The following is a 26,694-nucleotide window of genomic DNA, read 5'->3' on the forward strand; positions in this document are numbered from 1 at the left end:
AGATATATAGATAGATAGATATACACCCATACACATTACTGCCTGTGCTCCAAGATTGCAAGCAGGTCAGACTGGAGTGCATGCAGCTTACCTGAGTATGTTTGGGGAGTCAAGTGCATGAAAAAAGAATGTGACTTCTTTTCTCAGAAATATTTTTGCAACTAAATCATACTGCAAAAATGCTTTTAGTGCAATTTGAAATGCACTATTACATTTGAAATTCACTTTTATAAAATAAAACCCTTATTCCACAGAGAACAATTCACATTTTATTCTTTGCTATATAATATTTAAAATATTAAGTGTAAGACAATTAAAACTCTCTTAGTAATATGTTATCTTGTATCTCTTATGAATTGCCATGTACCTTGCAGATTGCATGGATCAAGAAATAGCACGTTTTAAAATAAACATTATATACATCATTTTTTGCAGACTATCAAAAAATGTTACATGTTGTATCCAAAGCATGTTGCTTGCTCAACTGGATTTGTAAAAATAGCCTATTAAAGCCAAACCTTTATATGATTAGCTGGTGCCTGCCAAACAGCACTAATTGGAGTCACTTTGGCACGCTTTGTGCTGAAATCATATGATACAATATTGTTAATGTGACTTGCAAATTATTATTCTCTTATTTCCCTGCACATACAATATTTTTAGAGGTTTTAATGTATTTTAGGACATCACGATGAAGCTTTAGCAGTGGCAGAAAGAGGAAGGACAAGAGCGTTTGCTGACCTTCTGGTAGAACGTCAGACTGGACAGCAAGAATCTGACCCTTACTCACCTGTGACCATTGATCAAATTTTAGAGACAATAAATAGCCAAAGAGGCTTGGTGCTTTATTTTTCATTAGCTGCAGGTTATCTTTACAGCTGGTTGCTTGCTCCTGGTTCAGGTAAGACTTATTTTATTTTATTTATTTGAATTAATATAGAAAAAGTAACTCTCGGAAGCTCATATTGAAATTTTACATTGTAATATGTGCACACGTCTTTGTAAATGAACATATTTACACCTTATTCCTTTACACAGTAATTAAAGGGACATGAAACCCATTTTTTTTCTTTCATGATTAAGAAAGAGTATGTAATTTAAACAACTTTCTAATTTACCTCTATTATCTAATTTGTTTCATTCTCTTGCTATCCTTTGATGAAAAACATATTTAGATAGGCTCAGTAGCTGCTGATTGGTGGCTGCACATAGGTGACTCGTGTGATTGGTTCAACTATGCGCATTGCTATTTCTTCAACAAAGGATACCTAAACAATAACGCAAATTAGATAATAGAAGTAAATTGGAATTTTGTTTGAAATTGTATTCTCTATTTGAATCATGAAAGAAATTTTTTGGATTTAGTGTCCCTTTAATGTAAATTGTCAGCTGCATTAATAATGTGTGAGTACAACACTTCTAGATGCTCTGCTTTGCTTTCCCAAATCATTAGACTGCAAAAAAGGTTTAATTTGTTATAGAAAAACAAGAAAAAAACACACAAAAAATATGAATAAATATAAGAGAAATTTTTGTTCAAAATAACAATTAATCTAGAATGTTTTTATGTTGTGAGTTCAAAATATTTTAAAAACATCAAGTAATAAAATAGATCAATTTATTTTTGCATCGGGATTCTCATTTGTCTTACATAATATAAAATAGCAGATGTATTATCAACATTCCCATTCATGTGATACTTTTTGTTATGTTAAAAATAGAATTTGGGTATATATCATGTTCATTTAAAGATAAGGGGAATTCATTCCAATTGAGCTATAAATAAGTTATCTTCAAAATCTGGGGCAAATATCTGGATAATAATCACTGGACAACTGATTGGTTATACTTTATGTAATTTGGTCTGTAGCTACTGAATGATATATGTTAACATTTTGAAACACAGAAGGTGTATCCACCAGCCCTCTGGACCAAACACATAAGCCTATGCACAATTAGAGTTCTACACTTTACTACATGCTACATACACCTCAACATTTTTAAAACATTTACTGTGACTGTGAGCTTAATTGTTGGGCTATGGGGTCCAGTGATGTAGTCTTATGGTATCTGACTGGTCTAGACTGTCTATGGGTTGGTTTAAGACATTCCATGGTGGGGTTTATTTCCTATAGAATAGAAAAGAAAGGGACTAAAGGTACTTACCTTCCAATTTGAGATTATTCCTCAAATTTTGAATTATTCCATTATTTGTATATTTATTGTAGGATTATATGTAGAAGTGCACATTTTTTGGTAGGTACAATATAGGTAGGGATGGGCGAATGTGTAAATTTCCAAATTCGAATGTTAGAACGAATGTTATTACCGAAATTCAAATTATAAATCCGAATGTTGATAAAAACGAATATTCTTAAAAATTCTATAATCGAATGCTATTTACAGTTTTCGAATGTCACTTTCGAATTCGAATGTTTATAATTATATCAAATGTCCACATTCGAAATTTCAAATTTAACATTCTATTTAACAAATACTATTCAGAAGTTCAATAGTTCATGTGGTAGGGAGGGAATCTAGTAAATTGATACATAATAGATACAAATATATCATTTCAAATGTTTCTATATAGAATATTGCATAATTTGAATATTACATTTAAAGAAAGCATTAGAAATACTATTACAAACATATAAATTTGAATTTTATGAATTCGAATATTGCATAATTAGAATATTACATTAAAAGAAAGCATTAGAAATACTATTACAAATATTATTTCGATTTTTTTCGAAACAAATATTTTCGAATGTAATCGTAAAATGTGAAACCGAACATTCGAAAATCGAATGTTAGAATGTTATGTAAACATTCGAAATTCGATTCATTTTTCGAATGTTGCGAAACATTCGCCCATTCCTAAATATAGGGATGTTGTGTTGCTACACCTTATCTCACAATAATACAGGGAGTGCAGAATTATTAGGCAAACGAGTATTTTGACCACATCATCCTCTTTATGCATGTTGTCTTACTCCAAGCTGTATAGGCTCGAAAGCCTACTACCAATTAAGCATATTAGGTGATGTGCATCTCTGTAATGAGAAGGGGTGTGGTCTAATGACATCAACACCCTATATCAGGTGTGCATAATTATTAGGCAACTTCCTTTCCTTTGGCAAAATGGGTTAAAAGAAGGACTTGACAGGCTCAGAAAAGTAAAAAATAGTGAGATATCTTGCAGAGGGATGCAGCACTCTTAAAATTGCAAAGCTTCTGAAGCGTGATCATCGAACAATCAAGCGTTTCATTCAAAATAGTCAACAGGGTCGCAAGAAGTGTGTCGAAAAACCAAGGCGCAAAATAACTGCCCATGAACTGAGAAAAGTCAAGCGTGCAGCTGCCACGATGCCACTTGCCACCAGTTTGGCCATATTTCAGAGCTGCAACATCACTGGAGTGCCCAAAAGCACAAGGTGTGCAATACTCAGAGACATGGCCAAGGTAAGAAAGGCTGAAAGACGACCATCACTGAACAAGACACACAAGCTGAAACGTCAAGACTGGGCCAAGAAATATCTCAAGACTGATTTTTCTAAGGTTTTATGGACTGATGAAATGAGAGTGAGTCTTGATGGGCCAGATGGATGGGCCCGTGGCTGGATTGGTAAAGGGCAGAGAGCTCCAGTCCGACTCAGACGCCAGCAAGGTGGAGGTGGAGTACTGGTTTGGGCTGGTATCATCAAAGATGAGCTTGTGGGAACTTTTCGGGTTGAGGATGGAGTCAAGCTCAACTCCCAGTCCTACTGCCAGTTTCTGGAAGACACCTTCTTCAAGTAGTGGTACAGGAAGAAGTCTGCATCCTTCAAGAAAAACATGATTTTCATGCAGGACAATGCTCCATCACACGCGTCCAAGTACTCCACAGCGTGGCTGGCAAGAAAGGGTATAAAAGAAGAAAATCTAATGACATGGCCTCCTTGTTCACCTGATCTGAACCCCATTGAGAACCTGTGGTCCATCATCAAATGTGAGATTTACAAGGAGGGAAAACAGTACACCTCTCTGAACAGTGTCTGGGAGGCTGTGGTTGCGGCTGCACGCAATGTTGATGGTGAACAGATCAAAACACTGTCAGAATCTATGGATGGCAGGCTTTTGAGTGTCCTTGCAAAGAAAGGTGGCTATATTGGTCACTGATTTGTTTTTGTTTTGTTTTTGAATGTCAGAAATGTATATTTGTGAATGTTGAGATGTTATATTGGTTTCACTGGTAAAAATAAATAATTGAAATGGGTATATATTTGTTTTTTGTTAAGTTGCCTAATAATTATGCACAGTAATAGTCACCTGCACACACAGATATCCCCCTAAAATAGCTATAACTAAAAACAAACTAAAAACTACTTCCAAAACTATTCAGCTTTGATATTAATGAGTTTTTTGGGTTCATTGAGAACATGGTTGTTGTTCAATAATAAAATGAATCCTCAAAAATACAACTTGCCTAATAATTCTGCACTCCCTGTAATGTACCCTAGGGAGAAAATGAAATATTGTTTTTTATTGAATGATTTTATCACTCCTGCTGTAAAAGTTATAGTGCATTTATATAATGCCTTTATGACATAAACATGCTACTATCAGTATCTTATTTTCAGCCTTGCTTTGCAACCCACATACTTAAAAGGAGCACACACATTCTAATACATATATCTGATACCATTCTTTGCCAAGTTATATTGCTTTACTTTTTGTTGTTGTTTGTGAAAGTAATACATTATATGATTGTGTCTATATCAAATACTCTTAAACACCCTGGGGTCATCTATGTTATTCTTAATAAAAGCAGTACGTTTTGGTCCACTATATATTTACTTTTCTTTTATTCCTCTTCTTTTTTGCAGGAATCTTAAAGTTTCATGAATATTATCTTGGAGATACCTTAATGGACACAGAATTTAATGAATCAGGGAGCATGAGTTTTCAAGTGTCAAACAGTTCTGTTTTAGAGCAGCACATAGCAAATGTCCGTGAGACCTTAGGAGTGGAGTCATACTACACTAGGTACTTACATCTTTTTTTTTACTTAATGCTGTATATATAACTTTATCTCTTTAATTACCTCTATGAGAATTTCTTTGCACAATAGGCAGTTATCACAGTGCCACAGTGATGCATGAGCATTAGCACCTGGCTTAATAACTTATTGTGGATCTGACTTCATTAAAATGGAAATGACTTGTACATTAAGTATTGTATTGTATATTCAGGTTACTTAGCTGTAGGTAAAGATATTAGAAAGCCAAATGAGACAATATTTGAATATGGAGGATAAGTAATAGGATTATTTTCTGCATTTTAATTTGATATGTACATACCCGAACATTCTCCCTCAGTGCCTAATGAATAAAAACTCATCGGCTTGGAGACACATGACATAAAATCTTTGGAGGCTTTTTTAGAGCATTATAATATAACATTTTTGGGTATCACCTTCATGTCTAGAGCTCTGCGTAGCAGACAACTATCAAACTAAAATTGACCTTTCTAAGATTGTTTGAGGGAGCTCTCAGTACTGAAAACTTCTTAGATCATTTTGCCAGAGTAGAGAACTTTAGACCATCAAGACCTCAGCCAGAATTCTTACTTTCTATTCCCCTTTCTCTTGTTTTCATGTCATATTTAACTTTTTCTTCCATTTGCTCACTTAGGCCCTAGTGATCAAAACATTGTCAGAACCTTGAGGTATTGCCAGTCTTGCAATCCGTGGTTTAAATTGTATTGCCATTTAATACTGTCTAAAGCAGGAGTCACCAATTGTGAACCTCCAGAGGTTTTGGAAATACATTTCCCATGATGCTCAGCCAGCATTTCAGCTGGCTGACCATCATAGGAAATGTAGTTCCAAAACCTCTGGAAGGCCACAATTCATGACCCCTGGCCTAAAGGGATGATTTACTTTACACCTTCAATGTAGCTTGCAATGCTGCTTTGAAAATATTACCAGTATCAGAAAAGCATTGTCACCCATAGATATGTTCAGTAAAATGCCTTTCAGCAAGACTTCCATCAAACACAGATTTCAGCCCTTTTGAAGATGTTGGGGCCAATTTATTGAATGTCGAACGGACATGATCCGCTGTAGGGGATCATGTCCGCACGACATCGCTAAATGCCGACAGCATACTCTGTTGGTATTTAACATTGCACAAGCATTTCTAGTTGAATGCTTGTGCAATTGCGCCCCCTGCAGATTTGCGGCCAATTGGCTGCTGGCAGGGGGTGTCGATCATCCCGATCATATCTGATCGGGATGATTGCTGTCCTCCGCCTCAGAGGTGGCAGACGAGTTAAGGAGCAGCATTCTTAAGACTGCTGCTTCTTAACTTAAGTTTCCAGTGATCTGGAAACTATGGGGGTAGATTGCAGCATCCGCTGCTTGTTAAAGTGAATGTAAATTTTGATGTTAAAAGGCCCGTTTTTTAAAAATTCAATTAAAAACAGGGGCACTTTAATTCATCAAAATTTACATTTCACTCCTGTTGTGAAAAAAAACTTACCTTTTAATCTTCACAGCAGCTCCAGCTTTCTCCGGTCATTGCAAGCCATTTCTGATGTCAGGAATGATGGATAGGTCATCCTCCAATCACGGCTTCCCCCCCCTGGGGAATCAGTGTCTGATTCAACACTGTGATTGGAGGAAGCCGGATTCCACATTTTAGACCCAGGAAGAGGCTTTGCGACAGGTGGAGGAAGCTGGAGCTGCTGTGAAGATTAAAAGGTAAGGTTTTTTTTCACAACAGGAGTGAAATGTAAATTTTGATGAATTAAAGTGCCCCTGTTTTTAATCGAATTTTTAAAACTGGGCACTTTAGCATCAAAATTTACATTCACTTTAAATCTACTCCATTGTTACTTTGATGATGCTTCAATCATCGGGGCCTTATTGTATTTATCTTTAATCTTTACAGATTCTGTTTTCCTCATACATTATTCTATGTTCAGTTTTATACACCACCTTTCCTTATTTCACCTGCCTTTTAAAAGTAGACAATTTAGGGCCAGATTACAAGTGGAGCTCAAATTAACGCTCCCGTTTGAGTGTTAATTGCGCTTGATTTTTGCACTGGTCGGGTTGTGCTCGTATAATGAGTTGAAAGGAACTGTTTTCCCTCTCGTGCTAACCTGATTAAAGCAAAAGTCTGAATATAGAATATTGCATGCAAGTTCACGTCTTCCCATATAGAAGTCAATGGAGAAAAAAAAGGGGAAAAAACACCCCACTCTCACGCAAACAGGATTGCATGTACTTATTTGTGCTAACAGACATGAAAATATGAATATTTCACATTCCAATAATCTGCATAAAGAATATGTTCTGTTTATTCATAAATACATATTTTTACATATATCTGATTTTTTTTGGTACACTGTATATCTATACATATATATATTATATATACACACACATGGTTATATATAGGTATAGATATAAACAGATATATATGGAAATATCTATTTAGAAATACATAGAACATATTCTGCTATGTGCAAAACATTGGAATGTGAAATATTTACAGTAAATACATAGCTAAAACCTTTATTAAATATTAATATTGCATAAATATGCTTATATATGGCACTTACTGTATGTATATATATATATATATATATATATGTCTAGCTATGTATTTATGTGTTTATATGTGTATATATATATTATATACATGCATATAAATCTTTAAATATATATTATATACATACAGTGGATATAAAAAAAATGTCAGGTTTCTGTGATGTAAAAAAATGAGACAAAGATAAATCATTTCAAAACTTTTTCCAACTTTAATGTGACCTATAAACTGTACAACTCAATTGAAAAACAAACTGAAATCTTTTAGGTGGAGGGAAGAAAACAAAAAAAAACTAAAATAATGTGGGTTGCATAAGGGATGTAGCTGTGTTCAGAATTAGACAATCACATTCAAAATCATGTTAAATAAGTCAGCATACACCTGCCATCATTTAAAGTGCCTCTGATTAACCCCAAATAAAGTTCAGCTGCTCTAGTTGGTCTTTCCTGACATTTTCTTAGTTGAATCCTACAGCAAAAGCCATGGTTCAGAGAGTTTCCAAAGCATCAGAGGGATCTCATTGTTAAAAGGTATCAGTCAGGAGAAGGGTACAAAAGAATTTCCAAGGCATTAGATATACCATGGAACACAGTGAAGACAGTCATCATCAAGTGGAGAAAATATGGCACAACAGTGACATTACCAAGAACTGGACGTCCCTCCAAAATTGATGAAAAGACGAGAAGAAAACTGGTCTGGGAGGCTACCAAGAGGCCTACAGCAACATTAAAGGAGCTGCAGGAATATCTGGCAAGTACTGGCCGTGTGGTACAAGTGACAACAATCTCACGTATTCTTCATATGTCTGGGCTATGGGGAAGAGTGGCAAGACGAAAACCTTTTCTTACGAAGAAATACATCCAAGCCAGGCTACATTTTGCAAAAACACATCTGTAGTCTACCAAAAGCATGTGGGAAAAGGTGTTATGGTCTGATGAAACCAAGGTTGAACTTTTTTGCCATAATTCCAAAAGATATGTTTGGCACAAAAACAACACTGCACATCACCAAAAGAACACCATATCCACAGTGAAGCATGCTGGTGTCAGCATCATGCTTTGGGACTGTTTTTCTTCAGATGGAACTGGGGCCTTAGTTAAGCTAGAGGGAATTATGAACAGTTCCAAATACCAGTCAATATTGGCACAAAACCTTCAGGATTCTGCTAGAAAGCTGAACATGAAGAGGAACTTCATCTTTCAGAATGACAACAACCCAAAGCATACATCCAAATCAACAAAGGAATGGCTTCACCAGAAGAAGATTAAAGTTTGGAATGGCCCAACCAGAGCCCAGACCTGAATCCGATTGAAAATCTGTGGGGTGATCTGAAGAGGGCTGTGCACAGGAGATGCCCTCGCAATCTGACAGATTTGGAGTGTTTTTGCAAAGAAGAGTGGGCAAATCTTGCAAAGTCAAAATGTGCCATGCTAATAGACTCATACCCAATAGTGCTGTAAAAAAATCAAAAGGTGCCTCAACAAAGTAGCACACTTTTGCAACCATATTTTGCAACCATATTTTATTTTTATATTTTTTCTTTCCTCTACCTAAAACATTTCAGTTTGTTTTTCAATTGAGTTGAACAGTTTATAGGTCACATTAAAGGTGGAAAAAGTTCTGAAATTATATATCTCAATGTTAAAGCCTTTTGTCTGCCTTCAACTGAGATCTGATATTTTTGAGCCTTTATAACTTTTGTGTGCAATATTTTTTTTAATCATTTTTATTAGTTGGTGTTATTATGAGTGTAACTGTACTATGTAATGTATTTTTTATGTATTTTGTGACACTAGAGCTCTGAAGTCACGGTAATTATTCTAGCGGAAATCATGATTGCGCTCAAGCAGTCGCATTTACTTTTAACTCATAAAACGAGCTTTAAACCTAATGAGTGCAAACTCCCATGATAAATCCCGTATCGGTCGGGCGTAAACGTTTGCGCTCCACTCGTAATCAAGTTAGTGTTTTTAGATAAGTGGTCCAAAAATGCCATGTGGATATTTTGCATTGAGTTCCCTTGTGATCTGTATCATCTGCACACAATGTAAGCCACAGAGAAGCGAACACAAGGTGATTTATCACTGTATTTCTACAGAATTGCTTTCTACATGTCCTCATTGAATTCAGTCTAAAGATATATTAATAAAGAAAGAAAACGTGAATGGTAGCCACAACATACTATGTACCTTTTATGTCCCTTTAAGCTTGATGTTCTCCTGAAGTCGTTTTCTATTCCAACAAGGGCTAGAGTATATTCTAATTTAAAAAATATAAAACGTTCACAAATATTCATATACTTGATGAAACATTGCTTGTTCTAATACAAAGGTTGGTAAACCTTTTCAACTGGATTTGAATCCATTATCAGGTCATCTTTGCTTACAATTTTAATTATGTCCATACAAATACTGCAAGTGAATAATACATTTGGGCTGCACAGATTTAACATTTTAAGGGACATGCAGAGTCTTTTATAGAATAGATTGTTTATGCTCCCAATTTATCTGGCATACAATAAGTGTATTTATGCTCCTTCCTGCATTACCAGATTTACCTCGAAAAATCAAGAAATGTAAGTGTAGACTGAAAACTTCATGTGGGACTTAGGGAATGTTTTAGATTAGATCCATACTTTTATGTTCTGCTTCAAGTGTATTTTGCCGTCTCCCTCCTTCTTTGCTTCTGTACATTTTAATAATTTTATTCTCACTACAACCTTTTTTCTGTTATTACTTTTTCTGTCTGATCAAACTACACAGTTTTACACTTTTTCAAGCTCTTTGGATTTCAAAATCCCCTACCTCACATATCAAACATTTTGTATTTGAGCCTGTAACAGTTAATGCCTGCAGCAGTTTGCCTTTATGAAGAACTGATGCAGTGATCTTTTCCCTTTTTTGTGATAGGTTTTTTTGTTGTAGATCTTTCTTTACCTACATTCTTGTTAAACTTGCATATGTGATCCACTACTGTATCCTGTAGTATCAAGTGTGCTCTTTGAGGTTTGCTGGCTCATCAAGGAGAAAGTGTCAGCTTGCATTTGATACAGGAGCCTATTTCCAACAAGTAATATCTCCTGAATACAATAGGACCTGTGCAAGTTAATAGCGCGGATACAGAATGCTGGAGAAGATCTTTGAAAATGTAAACAGAAACCAAAATGTATTTGGTAAAAAGGCATCATGCAGTGAAAGTCAAGAAAAACTGCATAATTTGCTTTTTGTGTCTGACAGTCAGTACATCTTCTGACTGAGCCATTTCTCTGGGGAATTTTAACCAAGGAATGAGATATTCACATGGATGCAAGAGAGATATCTTGCTAAAGCACTTTGCACACTTTGACTTCTCTATTTGATGACACAAGTCCTGCACATTTACCATCATCACAGCAGGTCCTTGAACATTTTAGTGGGATTCTTAACTACATTAAACCCCACTGCTTTATACATCTTTATTTATAATAGTTAGCAAGTTGAGTATCCTATCTACAACATACAGGTTTGTCAAGAGAACAATCACTGATAAACCTAATTCTAATCCTCATACTGCCAAGAAAACGTCAAGTATTGCAATGTTTCTCCTTGTTAAGAGTACAAAGATTGGACATTATCTATTAAATAAGGTATCTGGGCAGCAAACACCATTCTGTATTGTACTTCTTAAGCTGTCTGTAACACAAATATCCATGTCTGGCATCTGTTCACACATTTTTAAAACCATTATGTTTTTTTGCATTCACATATCATTTGCAATAAACCTAAGACAAACCTCATACATGTAGAAATGAAGTGCAGTACCTCTCACCTGTGCAGGCTGACAGGGGTTACTGCCAAGCCCCTCCACAATCTCTTACACACAGCAGCACTTAGTGTTTCAATCATAAAAGACCCTTTTTCTTGATCTTAGGGTCATGCCATATACAACTTGTTGGGCTTGTGGCCCGAAACATTGTATCTGGCATGACCCTAAGATGAAGAATAAAGGTATTTTGGTTACATTTGTTAAAACAGCAACACAAAATGTCCTTACATTGTACCAGCCTTTTTTCTAAGCTATAATTTTTTTTTCCAACATATAAAATGCATCTGTGTAAAAAAATAAAGGAATGTGTCAGGTAATCAGTTTAGGATGTCAATTCAAAGAGAAATAAGAAATATCCTAGTTTGCCATTTTAAATTGGCTTACAGTCGTGTCTCAAAACAAAATCTCTGGTGCCGAGGATCATCTTGTAGACTCGATTGTCTAGAGGGGAAATGAGGAGTACATAGAAATGGTTGCATACTATTAGCAATCATGTGCAAGCAACATAGTAAAACGTACTCCAAGCATGGTAATTTATATCACCATATGTATCACTTTATGTCAGCAGTTGAAGTTGAACTGCATAAAAAAATGCTTTAGAAGGATAATAACAGAAACAGTTATACTGTTTGACTAACGGCTTTTATTTTTCCCATGTGTACATGGGACAGTTGCAGCTCTCACATATTATCTTCATGCAAACATGTGCTAGGTATGTAGACGTAAATTCCTACATGCTATCTACAGCAGCACATGAAGGAAAATGTTCGTTTTCTAAACACTACTACAGGAAGAACACAGCTCCCCTCCTGTCATCCCTGTTATCACATGCAGGAATCTTATTAGTTGTTCAAAGGCACCTCTGAGCCTTCTAAACTGCACAATCTATCTATAAATACAACCTGTCATTAGCAGGCCGCTAACTAATCATTTCCAAAACCACACAAATCCTGCACACTTACCAACATCTAGTTAATCCTGGGGGGTTTTAAGCAAGGCTCCTCATTTACATGTCTTACCTGCCTGTTTTCACAGCTGTTTTTGCAAGACTCTCCCTGTCCTAATAGCTGATTCGTCAGATGACGGCATATAGAATCTCAAATGTATAAACCAGAAGACAGCATCAAACAGCCACAGGCTCAGAGTCTTGCAACTGCCAATTTAATATATCAATCACAGGGCCGGATTTACATCTCAGGTGCCTGTAGGCACAAAAACCTGAAGCGCCCCCCCCCCCCCCCCCCGCGGGCCCCCCTCACAAAAAAAAGCACAGTATTACCGGTACTTTTAAATCTGTGCAAAAAAATAAAAACTCTCTAAATTACTTGACATATTTTTACAATCAGCAAACCCTTTCACAAATAAACTGGCTGAGCGTGGCATCACATGACGTGGGCACCCCCCTACCCCAACTCCGCAAAAGAAGTGTAGTGTAGACGGTCCCTTTAAGTAATAAAATGTAAATTTTCCATTGTCCTCTAAAAGTATTGATTTTACAGATAAGATAAGATAAGGAAGCAAGTGTGTGTACACAAAGTGATAACACAATGATATATATTACCTGCTATATATATATATATACACGCATAAACACACACATCATATAAACACACACATACATAAACACACACACACATATACCCCCCACACACACATATAAACTCACACACATATAACACACAAACAAAAAAATACACACACACACAAAAATACACACACATACACAAAAAAATACACACACAAAAATACACACACACACATATATATATACACATACACACACATATATATATATATATATATATATATATATATATACACACACATACAGCAAAAAGAAATATAAATAAAATTACACATTTTAATAACTCAACATGCTCTCTAATATTATCTACATTGGTTACACAAACTAATGCTGCCTAAATGAGTTCACATATATTTATATATTTTTTGTCACCAAAATAAAACCCCAAAACTGTCTGGCTGTTCATTTAACATACACAGTAGCACTTATAAAATCACAGTCTCTCCTCAGGGAACAACATATACAAAAAAGCAAGCCTGCTCTGAGTAGTCTGAGGCTGGGGAATGGGGATAAGAATAGGAGATTTGTTGTGGTCAATCATATACGCAGCACACAGAAGTTCTGAGTTTTAAGATAACATAAATAACAGACCTGGCAAATCTCAGCTGCATCTGTCACCCTTTCAGGACCTCATTTACTGTCATTCCTCCTGCCTATAAATTAGCTGTCCTGAGTGTGCTGCCTCACTGATGGCACCGCGTGGGGGAAAAGAGAAGGGGAGGGGAAAGTTTTTTGTTAGGCATATTTAGTTTAAAGGAGCAGTGCTGTCAGACTGTGGTAGTTCTGTTCCTGTTTTCTTTAAATTTTACAGCAGATGATCTGTGCTGTGCTGCACTCCAATTTCCCCACCCATAAAGGCTCAAAAGCATTAAAATTGTTTTAGAGAGCACCCCTTAGAAGTTCTAAAGGGCATTCTCTATTTTGCTCCCGGTCTATGTAGCAGCCTTAAGAAAAATAATAGGCAGGTGATAATAGGCAGCTGCACAAAAAATTAAGCTAGAAGCACGTGTGAGTTTGCCTACCACCTCCTTGTAGCCAGTCTGATCCCCTGCTGTTGTGGCCCAACGGCCTTGCAAGTCACTAACTGTTGCCGGTGTGACAGTTATTTTTTTCAGCATCTGTAACTATTCTGGTGGCTGTAAATGCAAGTTTATATAATCTTACAAGTTATATTTACTGGGCATATAATAAATGATTGTCTTACACTATTGCAGGGCTGATCAGTCTTCCCGCTCTCTTCCTCTGACTGTCCTTCACTGCCGATGACTTGCTCCTCCCTCTTCCTCTCCTGACATGTTCCTGGTGCTGTGACTGCTTAGGAACATGACGGGGGCTGAAGAACTGGAGGGTTTCCAGCAGTAAAATGTATTAAAAAATAAAGTCAGTAACTCTTTCTACAGGCAGGCGCCCCTCACTGCATTGCGCCTGTAGGCACATGCCTACTGTGCCTAATGGGAAATCCGGCCCTGATCAATCAGTTAAGAAGTAGAATCCAGTCCCTGTTGTAATGCTGAAAATATTTTATTGTCACCACACTATCGATTAATAACTCTTTATAAACCAATAATGTGGTGATATTAATAGATTTTCAGCAGCACACAGAGGTTGGATTCTACTTCTTCATTGAGACATATAGAAGCTTTCATTGAGATGTTAGTCAATACTGTATGTGAATGCGGGGTGCTGCATTACACCATTTATACAGCCCATACAAAAGGCATTTTAAAGGCATGATTTCTGTATCAAAATGTATTGGAAAAATAGGGAATACAGGGAGTGCAGAATTATTAGGCAAATGAGTATTTTGACCACATCATCCTCTTTATGCATGTTGTCTTACTCCAAGCTGTATAGGCTCGAAAGCCTACTACCAATTAAGCATATTAGGTGATGTGCATCTCTGTAATGAGAAGGGGTGTGGTCTAATGACATCAACACCCTATATCAGGTGTGCATAATTATTAGGCAACTTCCTTTCCTTTGGCAAAATGGGTCAAAAGAAGGACTTGACAGGCTCAGAAAAGTAAAAAATAGTGAGATATCTTGCAGAGGGATGTAGCACTCTTAAAATTGCAAAGCTTCTGAAGCGTGATCATCGAACAATCAAGCGTTTCATTCAAAATAGTCAACAGGGTCGCAAGAAGCGTGTGGAAAAACCAAGGCGCAAAATAACTGCCCATGAACTGAGAAAAGTCAAGCGTGCAGCTGCCACGATGCCACTTGCCACCAGTTTGGCCATATTTCAGAGCTGCAACATCACTGGAGTGCCCAAAAGCACAAGGTGTGCAATACTCAGAGACATGGCCAAGGTAAGAAAGGCTGAAAGACGACCACCACTGAACAAGACACACAAGCTGAAACGTCAAGACTGGGCCAAGAAATATCTCAAGACTGATTTTTCTAAGGTTTTATGGACTGATGAAATGAGAGTGAGTCTTGATGGGCCAGATGGATGGGCCCGTGGCTGGATTGGTAAAGGGCAGAGAGCTCCAGTCCGACTCAGACGCCAGCAAGGTGGAGGTGGAGTACTGGTTTGGGCTGGTATCATCAAAGATGAGCTTGTGGGGCCTTTTCGGGTTGAGGATGGAGTCAAGCTCAACTCCCAGTCCTACTGCCAGTTTCTGGAAGACACCTTCTTCAAGCAGTGGTACAGTAAGAAGTCTGCATCCTTCAAGAAAAACATGATTTTCATGCAGGACAATGCTCCATCACACGCGTCCAAGTACTCCACAGCGTGGCTGGCAAGAAAGGGTATAAAAGAAGAAAATCTAATGACATGGCCTCCTTGTTCACCTGATCTGAACCCCATTGAGAACCTGTGGTCCATCATCAAATGTGAGATTTACAAGGAGGGAAAACAGTACACCTCTCTGAACAGTGTCTGGGAGGCTGTGGTTGCTGCTGCACGCAATGTTGATGGTGAACAGATCAAAACACTGGCAGAATCCATGGATGGCAGGCTTTTGAGTGTCCTTGCAAAGAAAGGTGGCTATATTGGTCACTGATTTGTTTTTGTTTTGTTTTTGAATGTCAGAAATGTATATTTGTGAATGTTGAGATGTTATATTGGTTTCACTGGTAAAAAATAAATAATTGAAATGGGTATATATTTGTTTTTTGTTAAGTTGCCTAATAATTATGCACAGTAATAGTCACCTGCACACACAGATATCCCCCTAAAATAGCTATAACTAAAAACAAACTAAAAACTACTTCCAAAAATATTCAGCTTTGATATTAATGAGTTTTTTGGGTTCATTGAGAACATGGTTGTTGTTCAATAATAAAATTAATCCTCAAAAATACAACTTGCCTAATAATTCTGCACTCCCTGTACAATGTGTAAAAAAATGAACACAAACTATTTTTTATATTTCAATAGTTCACTATAATTGAATTGCCCGTATGATAACACATATTCATAAAATACATCAGGGCACAAAGGTCCAATTATTGTCTTTAAGTGGACTCTGGGGGAGGACATAAAGCTGTATCCCTGTATCCTCTGCATTTTATATTTTCATCATAAAGACATTTTTAAAAAAATCTTTATATTTGTAAACTCACAGCTACAGATTGGGTTGCATTGTGTTTCACACTGTTCCTTGGTGAGTTGATACATGTTACCTCTCCAAGAATGTAACACAAAATAAACCACTGTGTAGCAGAAGATGGAGATCTGCTTCCATGACATTGACAAACGGGTTGGATCTCCTAGTAACAATGGTCTGGTCAACATAATGCATCATGTAGAACAGATAACAATCATACTTATTGTCAATTATTATTACTATATTTGTGTATATATGAAAACTGAAACCTCTAAGTAATTTTATGTTTGATTGTTATGATTATGTTTATACTCTCTAATGTGAGTTGGCCAAGCTGATATGAACCTACAGATGAGATATACAACAAGTGGAAAAAAAAAACTTTTGTTGTATGCTATGGTGCAGCGGCATCATCTGAGCTGTAGAGCTGCTGGCTCCTAGCCTTATAGGAAAGCTTGCCAGGTAATGCGGAACAGAAGAATATGAAGAAATAGCTGCAGTCTGCATCTGATATTTTAAGACTCTACTCGAGACCTGTAATCATTATTCTTCAGAAGTAGAATGTAAACAAAGTAAAAATCTACTGCCTAAAAATATTATAAAAAATAGTGTATATATTTTATATAGAATTAATCACAGTTTTATTGAATAATAAATATTTTAATAAATATACAATTTACTAAATTATTTTTTATGGGGCTGGAAGCTAGGGCCAGACCCTCTATTATTCATAAAAAAAAGTATGCCATTTTTAAACCATCATTCATTTCCAATGTCAGCAAGGACAGGTAGCACAACCAGCCACGTTTTATAAATATGAGTATCATCTATATCTTTGTCAGTGGATCATTATGGCGATTAGATACTTTTAGTTTGTGTAGCCCTTTTGGCAGCCTTACATTTACAAAACTTTTTACGTACTCATGCACCTTTCATTCATGTTACCATTGTCAGGGATTTTCCCTGTTGTGTTTGCCATGTGCTGCTGGCAGCCATTTTACTCACCTCTCTTCCTGACTATGGTGCATTGTGGGGGATGCTGCTCACTTCCTGCACTTCCTTTTATGGCCAGACTGGTGTGCATCATCCATGTTAGACAGAATGCAGTCTCAGAATTGTGATGTCATCACTTATTATTTAAAGGGCCTCTGTTCAGCATGCTTTGCCTTTGCGTTGTCTCAGACCTATTTGTGAGAGTTCCTGTGTATTATCTGGCTGCCTAACGTCCTTCCTGGTTACTGATCCTTGGCTTGTTCCTGCTGTTTTCCTTGTTCCTGTTTCCGGCTCGTCTGACTATTCGCTTTGGCTCCTGACTCGGCTCGTCTGACTACCAGCTCTGGTTTTGACTCCTGGCTTGTTATTTGACTTGTGGACTTTTTATTATTTTTTGCTATTAATAAAGGTGTGATTATTTTTGCACTTCCCGTCTCAGCCTGATTCCTGGCACCCTGACAACCATACTGGAATTCTTGTGCATCTACTACTCACACAAGCCCCGATGTTCTAAAGCTGTACACCTAGATGAGATGATATAAAATGATCCTCCAGCACTGTGAGATCTCTCAACAGATTCTAAAAAGGCAGATTTTGCTATACTTCTCCAAGGGGCATTCCCTGCATTGCTGGATGTGGAGAGACAAGTCTAGTACAATATAGCACTTCAAGACATGAGAGTTTTGCTGCATTTACACTTTGTGCTTTGTATTTTATATTACTTTAGACGTCAGATTGTGTTTTTTAAGTTTTATTACATTTAAACTTTGTACTTTCTATTTTGTATTGTTATGCATATTTATTCTGTATACAGCAGTATATTTAGGATTGTGATTTTACAAATTCTGATTATGCTTTGACAGTTTATGTGTAACGTTAACAAATTAGGGTCATACTTTGTTTTTTTTATGTGTATCTTTTACAGATTATATTGCACTTTGCATTTGTTAATTTATTTAAAGTATAACGAACAGCTTCAGTTTCCCAAATAGCTTTATTACATTCTATGGGCTTGATGATCAAATTTTCTCTAGTTTTGAGAGAAATTATAGTGTTGACTTCACAGGGGCTGAACTCACTGAATTCTTTGAAAAAAAAGCCTGAACTTAGATGTCCCAGAGAGGTGAGATGCCTTCCATAGAAACTAATGAAGCTCTCTGGGATACAGAATTTCACAGGAAGAGTGAAGTTCACAGGAGAGCATCTGGGACTGATATAAAGTCTTAGATTGCAGCAAATAAAAATTAAACTGAATTGTTTTCACTACAATTTCACTTGCTTTTGCTTCTAGTTTAATATATATTACTTTATTGCCAGTTAAGGGTTTTATACATTTTGATCAAATTTTACCTACAAACCGCTCGAGAGAAAAATCATTGAGACCAGTGCAATGTAATCTGTAAAAGATACACATAAATATTGAAAGTATGATCCCAACTTGTTAAAGTAACACTGAAACTTTAAAAGCATATTCAGAATGTGTGAAATCATTGTATACAGAATCTAAAGGCATTGAAATACAAACAGAAAGTGCCAATCTAATAAAACTTAAAGGATATAAAATATAGAGCACACAATATAAATGTAATAAAGCTCTTTTTTTATGAAGTGCTATCGTGCACTGGCATTGTTTTTCCTTCACATACAAAAATGCAGAGAATACTCCTTAGAGATTAATAGAAAAATGTGCCTCTCTAGAATCTTGTGTGAGATCTCACAGTGCTTGAGGATCATTTTAGGTCATCTCATCTGAGCAGAGAGTATTAAGGGAGAAATCTCTCATATCTGTGGTACTTCCAGGTTCCACTCTTTTTCTTTTAGCATCCATTGACTTCAGCCCCTGGGAAGTATGCACTATAATTTAGAATTTTTGATCATCAGGTGCACAATCACATAAAGACCCTCATCTTCATAAATGGTACTGCTCACCTGTATTTAAGATGATGGATAGCAACTTTCTCACATCAGCACTGTAGATGAAATCTCCACCTGGAACATGTGGTCCCCAATATTTTGTTTCACAATGTTTTGACAGCAAAAATTGAGATGATTATGTCCTTAGGTCAAAGTATATAGCTTTTCCCAAGCACATATTACATAGTTTCTCAATCTTCATTTATAAGAAAACATTTCCTTTAAGCAAATGTATATTATTTTGTCATTTTTCTATTGCTAATATCCTGCTTTTTATTTACAATAGATGGTAATCAATTATCAAGACTAAAATAGGAAAATTTGGACATATTAAACTTATTCAGCTTCAAAAACAACCTAGCCTATTGCTAGATGTGTTTATTCCTGAGTTGTCAGAGAATCAAGGATACATCATTTTATATTTCAGTATATGGTAATAATAATAATGTTATTACTCAAGATATAAAATAAAAAGTTCAAACCTTGAGGCAATATTGTACAACTGACTTTTTCATAATTCATGCAAAAGAGCAGATCTTCCACTTGTTAATATATATTAGCATGAAAAAAGAAGTAAAATCTTCTTAGACTGAAATTAATCCAGAAATACATACATTTTGTGTGTAACTTATGCTGCTATGTTAATGCTGACTAGTTGCTGCAGTCACAGATAGGAACAACTCTGTGACTATATTGGAGGAAAGAGGCAAGCAGTGATGTGCAGTCACTAGAGGCAGGTGAGGCAGTGCTTCACCTCTCATATGGGCAAAAATATATATTTTTTTATGGGCTTTAAAAAAAAAAAAAAAAAAAATTGCAATTTTTTTCCCCAGCATTTTTTTTTCCACAGATACATGTTGTGCAATGGAGAGGCACAAGCAGGTCTGCCCACCATTACACAACATGCTACACCACCTACTGGATTAAAGTGGTTAAGCTCATTGCATGTCCCATAATTGCTTATTTGAGGCAGTCCTATTTGGGCTGAACCAATCCAGTGAGAGGCATTAGTAAGTGGAACTTAGGGTTGGGGCTGGATGTTAAATAATATAAAACAAAACAAAAACGGAAAAAAAACTACTTTCATTTATTTTGTTGCTGTGCTGTGAATGTAACGGTACCAACCGGATACCAAGGGTTAACACCAGGGAACAATGTCCTGCATAGGGAATCAGCAGTTCACAACCCAGCCAGTTTTCAGGTTTTAAACAGAATGAATTTTATTAAGGCTCATATGCCCAGTATTTATGCAGGTCTGACCCCCCCCAGAAGGGGGGTTGAAAGAATGTTGTACATTAGATGGAGGGAACACGCCCTTTTACATGATACAATAGAATACCTTGCTCAAGCTGATAACAATTTAAACACAGACACACACTTGGCTTTCCTTATCATCTAGGGTCTGCTCTCTGAGGTTGATTAAACAATGGACTGTGTATCAATAACATTAATGACAGTGCATAATAGCTGAGGCTAAAGCTGAACACAGTTAACTCTTTCAGTGCTGACAGAAGGGTCTGTCACATCTACATAGCACAATATACAGCCTATAGACAACCTTTCTTACGTTATAGTCCAGAAGTGGCTAGGTTTGCCACAATGCTCCCCCAGAACCAAGCCGGCATACACAGTCTGATCCCAACGGATCGGCTTGGGGATGTCCGGGGCAACAACTTTCGGCTCAAGTAAGCTACGGGGTGTTCTCCGCCATCTGCTCCAACTTGGCTCAGTACTGCCCCCACCCCAAACATGGAAGCGTCTCTTCCCGGAGGGACTGGGCTTGGGTAGTCACAGGGTTAACATCAGCGGGATCCATGGGAGCATAGGCAGAAACAAGGGGGGCCAAGTCATTTCCAAGGAGAACATCAGCAGGTAAGTCCTTCTTGACCCCCACATTCACAAGTCTAGCGCCCACTCCCCAATCCAAATGTACCCTGGCAACAGGTAGGCGGAACACAGTGCCCCCTGCTACCCTCACAGCCACAGTGTCTCCAGTGTGCTGTTTCTCAGGCACCAAGTTCTCTTGAAGCAAGGTCATGGTAGCACCAGTATCCCGTAGACAACTGACCTCCTTCCCATTCACTTTAACCCATTGCCGGTTATTCCGGTGGGCAGCTTGCACGGGGTCTGCTTCATGTAGGCTGCCCCAGCATTCTGGCGCCTCTACGTAGCGGGCCACAGGCTGAGGATTATGTGGGATTCCGCCAGCGGGTCTTCTCCAGGACTGTGCTTGATTCGCTGCGTTTAGGGGACACTCTGGTCTTTTGTGCCCTAGTTGCTTACATCCAAAGCACCGAATAGGTTGTGAGTAGCCCCGCGAATTGAACCGGGCTCTCTGAGGGTAGTTCGTGGCCGGAGGCCGTGTGGTATAGCGGTGCGCCGGGGGTTGGTAACTGGCAGCTGCTGGGGTGACTGGGGGTCTGTACTCCACTCTAGCAGTGGGCAATCGGTATACTGCTCCCCCTGCCCCTCGTACTGCCACGGATCCGCCAGTGGGTGCTGTATCCGGCACCAAATGGGGAGCTATCAGGGTTAAAGTAGCTCCCGAATCCCGAAGTCCCCGGACCGACATCACCTCATGCAGAATTCCCAGGGGTTCCTCGGCTTGGGTGCTCAACACCTCATGAGCGGCTGGCTCCGTTTGGTAATGGTGAGCAGCCGCCCTTGGGGCCAGGTTCTGTCTGACCTGGTTCCAAGCTTGTCTGCTCCGATTTTGGGTGCACTCACGTGCCATATGTCCCCACTGCTTGCAGGTGTGGCATTGTATATTAGCCCGTCCGTTGTTAGGCTGTAGTCCATGGTGCCTCCTGGCATCAAAATGCTGGTCTGCTAATCTGGCTGCTTCGGTTAAGGTGAGGGGTTTTCGATCTCTCACCCATTCTTGGGCTTCTGGGGACAAGCCGTTAAAGAATTGCTCCAACAGCATCAGTTGTCGCAATTCTTCCATGGTGGTAGCTTGGCTGGCCTGTATCCACCCCTGAGATGCTTGATCCAGCTTGTGGGCCCACTCTGCATGGGAATCTCTTTCTGGCTTGCGCAGGCCTCTAAACTTGCGCCGGTATGCCTCTGAGGTAATGGCATATCTTTCCAAGATCGCTCTCTTCACTTTAGCGTAATCCTTGCTGTCCTCCCTGGGTACAGCGCGATACGCTTCCGCTGCCCTACCGGCTAGCTTGCCTGCTAGCACCGGCACCCATACGGACTGCTCCAAATCATGTAACTCGCACAGTCTCTCAAAATCCTGTAAATACCCATCAATCTCATCCTTCTCCTCACAAAACATTTTAAATGCATGGTATGGGATTTTGGGTCTTACTGGGTTGCTGAGTGCGTCCAAAATGGATTCTGCTCGGGAGGATGCATTCCGCGGACTGTGTGCCATCACGTACTCCTGCACATCTGCCATTACCACGGATAGCATATCCCGTGGTACAGGTTGGGGTAAAAATTCCAGCCTGGTCCTCATTTCCCTCTGGTATAGGGTCTCCTCCATGGCTGCTGGAGGCGTAGCGCTGCGAGCTCTGTCTCCCTCCATCAGCTCAGCAATTAATATAGCCTTGGGTTTGCTGCTGCCTATCTTTCCCCTGGCTTCTAGCAGTTCCTTTTACGTTTGTCTCTTTAGCTTAGAATAATCCATCTCCATTCACTTCGGTCCCTGGTACTCCTTCCATCTTAGTCAGTATTGTAGTAATCCCCCTCTTCCTGAGGTTACTGGCTTGTGTAGTTGCTCTTCTGGGCGATAAGGTTCATTCCGTCGCTTGCCACCAATTGTAACGGTACCAACCGGATACCAAGGGTTAACACCAGGGAACAATGTCCTGCATAGGGAATCAGCAGTTCACAACCCAGCCAGTTTTCAGGTTTTAAACAGAATGAATTTTATTAAGGCTCATATGCCCAGTATTTATGCAGGTCTGACCCCCCCCAGAAGGGGGGTTGAAAGAATGTTGTACATTAGATGGAGGGAACACGCCCTTTTACATGATACAATAGAATACCTTGCTCAAGCTGATAACAATTTAAACACAGACACACACTTGACTTTCCTTATCTTCTAGGGTCTGCTCTCTGAGGTTGATTAAACAATGGACTGTGTATCAATAACATTAATGACAGTGCATAATAGCTGAGGCTAAAGCTGAACACAGTTAACTCTTTCAGTGCTGACAGAAGGGTCTGTCACATCTACATAGCACAATATACAGCCTATAGACAACCTTTCTTACGTTATAGTCCAGAAGTGGCTAGGTTTGCCACAGTGAAGTTGCCAGCTTTTGCTAAAGTGAAAAAGAGAGTTCTGTACTTCCCCTCTAAGTGCAGTGGAATGTGCCACTGTCACTTCCTTAATACAGACAGAGGCAGAGCAGGAAGAGATTCAGTCAATAAGCAGTGTTTAAGACACATCTTTGAAGTAAGTTCTACAACCTTAGATTTCACTGAAAGGGATTCTGTTAGTGAAAATTATAATTTAATGAATGTGGTTTAGTATTTTTTGTTTTTTTACTCTTTAACAGCAGTTGAAGGATCGTTTTTGTATTTTGTTTCCTCAACCTTTACACCCACTAACTTAACAGCTTGCCTTCACTTTCTGAACTCTCTGTAGCTCTGCTGTTTTATTACATAAAAATGCAGTGGTCTCTCTCCCTCCCCCCTTGTGTGTGTGTGTCTCTCTCTCTCTCTCTCTCTCTCTCTCTATCTATCTATATCTATCTATCTATCTATCTATCTATCCATCTCTCTCCTTATGTGTTGTTCTCCCCCATGGTCTCTCTGTCTCTCTTCCTCCCCCTCTGACTCTCTCATCCCTTATGTGTCTCTCTAACCCTCTGTGTTTGATTGTGTCTCTCTCTCTTTCTCTAACCCTCTGTGTGTGATTGTGTCTCTCTCTCTCTATCTCTCTCTCTCTAACCCTCTGTGTGTGTCTCTCTCTCTTTCTCCCTCTCTCTCTAACCTTCTGTGTGTGTCTCTCTCTCTCTCTTTCTCTCTCTCTCTTTCTCTCTCTCTCTTTCTCTCTCTCTCTAACCCTCTGTGTGTGTGTCTCTCTCTCTCTCTCTCTCTCTCACCCTCTGTGTGTGTGTGTGTGTCTCTCTCTCTCTTTCTCTCTCTCTCTATCTCTCTCTCTCTAACCCTCTGTGTGTGTGTGTCTATCTATCTATCTCTATCTATCTATATCTATCTATCCATCTCTCTCCTTATGTGTTGTTCTCCCCCATGGTCTCTCTGTCTCTCTTCCTCCCCCTCTGACTCTCTCATCCCTTATGTGTCTCTCTAACCCTCTGTGCTTGATTGTGTCTCTCTCTCTTTCTCTAACCCTCTGTGTGTAATTGTGTGTCTCTCTCTCTATCTCTCTCTCTCTCTAACCCTCTGTGTGTGTCTCTCTCTCTCTTTCTCTCTCTCTCTAACCCTCTGTGTGTGTCTCTCTCTCTCTCTTTCTCTCTCTCTCTCTCTCTCTCTAACCCTCTGTGTGTGTCTCTCTCTCTTTTTCTCTCTCTCTCTCTCTCTAACCTTCTGTGTGTGTGTCTCTCTCTCTCACCCTCTGTGTGTGTGTGTCTCTCTCTCTCTCTCTCTCTCTCTTTCTCTCTCTCTTTCTCTCTCTCTCTTTCTCTTTCTCTCTCTCTTTCTCTCTCTAACCCTCTGTGTATGTGTTTCTGTCTACCTTTTATTTATTTAATTAATGAATTGGTAGTGCCATCTGATGGTGTGGCTTTATTTAAAGGGGTGGGGTCAAGTGCCCCACCATCTTTAGATTTCACCAGCCGCCACTGGATCAAGACATTTTATATGTACTGAATAATGAAAGAATCTATAATCATAATTTGCAGCATTAAAGTAAAAAGTTTGTTTTAAACATATTTTAATGGGCATGGATTTCTAGATCTCATAATCAGAGCAAGCATTTTGTTATCTGGCAAGTGTTTCTGTTACAATCCTTTAGACTAAAATCAGATGTTTACTAAGTTGACCAGTTTTCCAAGACACCATTTAAAGGGACATGAAACCCATATGTTTTCTTTCATGATTTAGAAAGAACATGCTATTTAAATAACTTTCCAATTTACATCCAATATCTAATTGTCTTCATTCTTTTGATATCCTTTGTTGAAAATCATATCTAAATATGCTCAGTAGCTGCTGATTGGTGGCTGCACATAGATACCTCATGTGATTGGCTCACCCATGTTCATTTCTATTTCTACAACAAAGGATATCTAAAGAATGCCTCACCAGCCTCTGACGTCACTGCACGTCACTGGAGGCAAGTCACCACATGCTAATGAACAAATAAAGGAAGGGTTGGTTTATTCATCTCAAGCACATGCACTTTTCAATACTTTTATACATTTTTACATACCCTCATTTAGATAGGATAAAGAAACAAAAATAAGTATAATGCCCCTTTTGATCTACAGGCTGTACTACACAGCATAAACTCACTGGGACATGCTACAGGCAGCTTATATTCAAAACTAAGGCGTAGATTTAACAAGCAGTGGATGCTGATTTCTACGCCCAGCGTTTCAGGCTCGCCTGAAACAGAAGTTAAGAAGCAGCGGTCGTTAGAGAATCATCCCAATCCTATATGATCAGGGTGATTGATACCCCCTGCTAGCAGCCGATTAGCCGCCGGTGAACAGGGGGCGGCATTGCACAAGCATTTCACTAGAAATGATTGTGCAATGTTAAATACCGACAGTATAGGCTGTTGGCATTTGGGATGTCTGGCGGAAATGATTCGCTACAGCGAATCATGTCCGCCCGGCACTTGGTAAATTGACCCAAAGAGTCATGGAACTGCTACAGTATGATGAAGAATGGGAATTTATTTTTATTTATTTTTATCTGGTTTGTGTAATATCAATTTTATGTGAGAATAATTTATCAGTAGACTGTTCTATTGATATAGAACAATTTATATTTCAATAGCTTACTGATACTTCAATTAAAGTATCAGTGTGACATAATGCATTTGATAAGTTAGTAAAACTATTGGTGTGCATTTATTTACATACACCTTGTAGATGAGTGAGGGGAGTCCGTGTAACCGTGCATTCTGACCAATCACAGTACTCTTAGATAATTGTAGGGCTAAAACTCTATGTAGATAGTTGTACTAAGACTTCTTATAAGATATAATATTTCACGCATCCTAAAGACACCGTGAACATATCAAAGCTGCTGTAGCTTTGCCAGTTGTTATAAAAAAATATTAATTTAAAATATTCTGAATTTTTTTAACATACTTGGTTAA

The 26,694-nt window shown here is 38.4% G+C and overlaps 1 protein-coding gene across 1 annotated transcript in view; it reads left to right on the top strand.

Moving 5' to 3' along the window:
- Nucleotides 1-26,694, top strand: part of TTC28 (tetratricopeptide repeat domain 28) — a 951,873-nt gene that overhangs the window by 724,916 nt on the left and 200,263 nt on the right. The window contains exons 11-12 of the mRNA XM_053702081.1: nucleotides 683-901; nucleotides 4,869-5,028. Coding sequence (XP_053558056.1) covers nucleotides 683-901; nucleotides 4,869-5,028 — 379 coding nt within the window. The remainder of the gene's footprint in view (nucleotides 1-682; nucleotides 902-4,868; nucleotides 5,029-26,694) is intronic.

The sequence above is a fragment of the Bombina bombina genome, chromosome 2, assembly GCF_027579735.1.
Source record: "Bombina bombina isolate aBomBom1 chromosome 2, aBomBom1.pri, whole genome shotgun sequence".
NCBI classification, from domain to species: domain Eukaryota; kingdom Metazoa; phylum Chordata; class Amphibia; order Anura; family Bombinatoridae; genus Bombina; species Bombina bombina.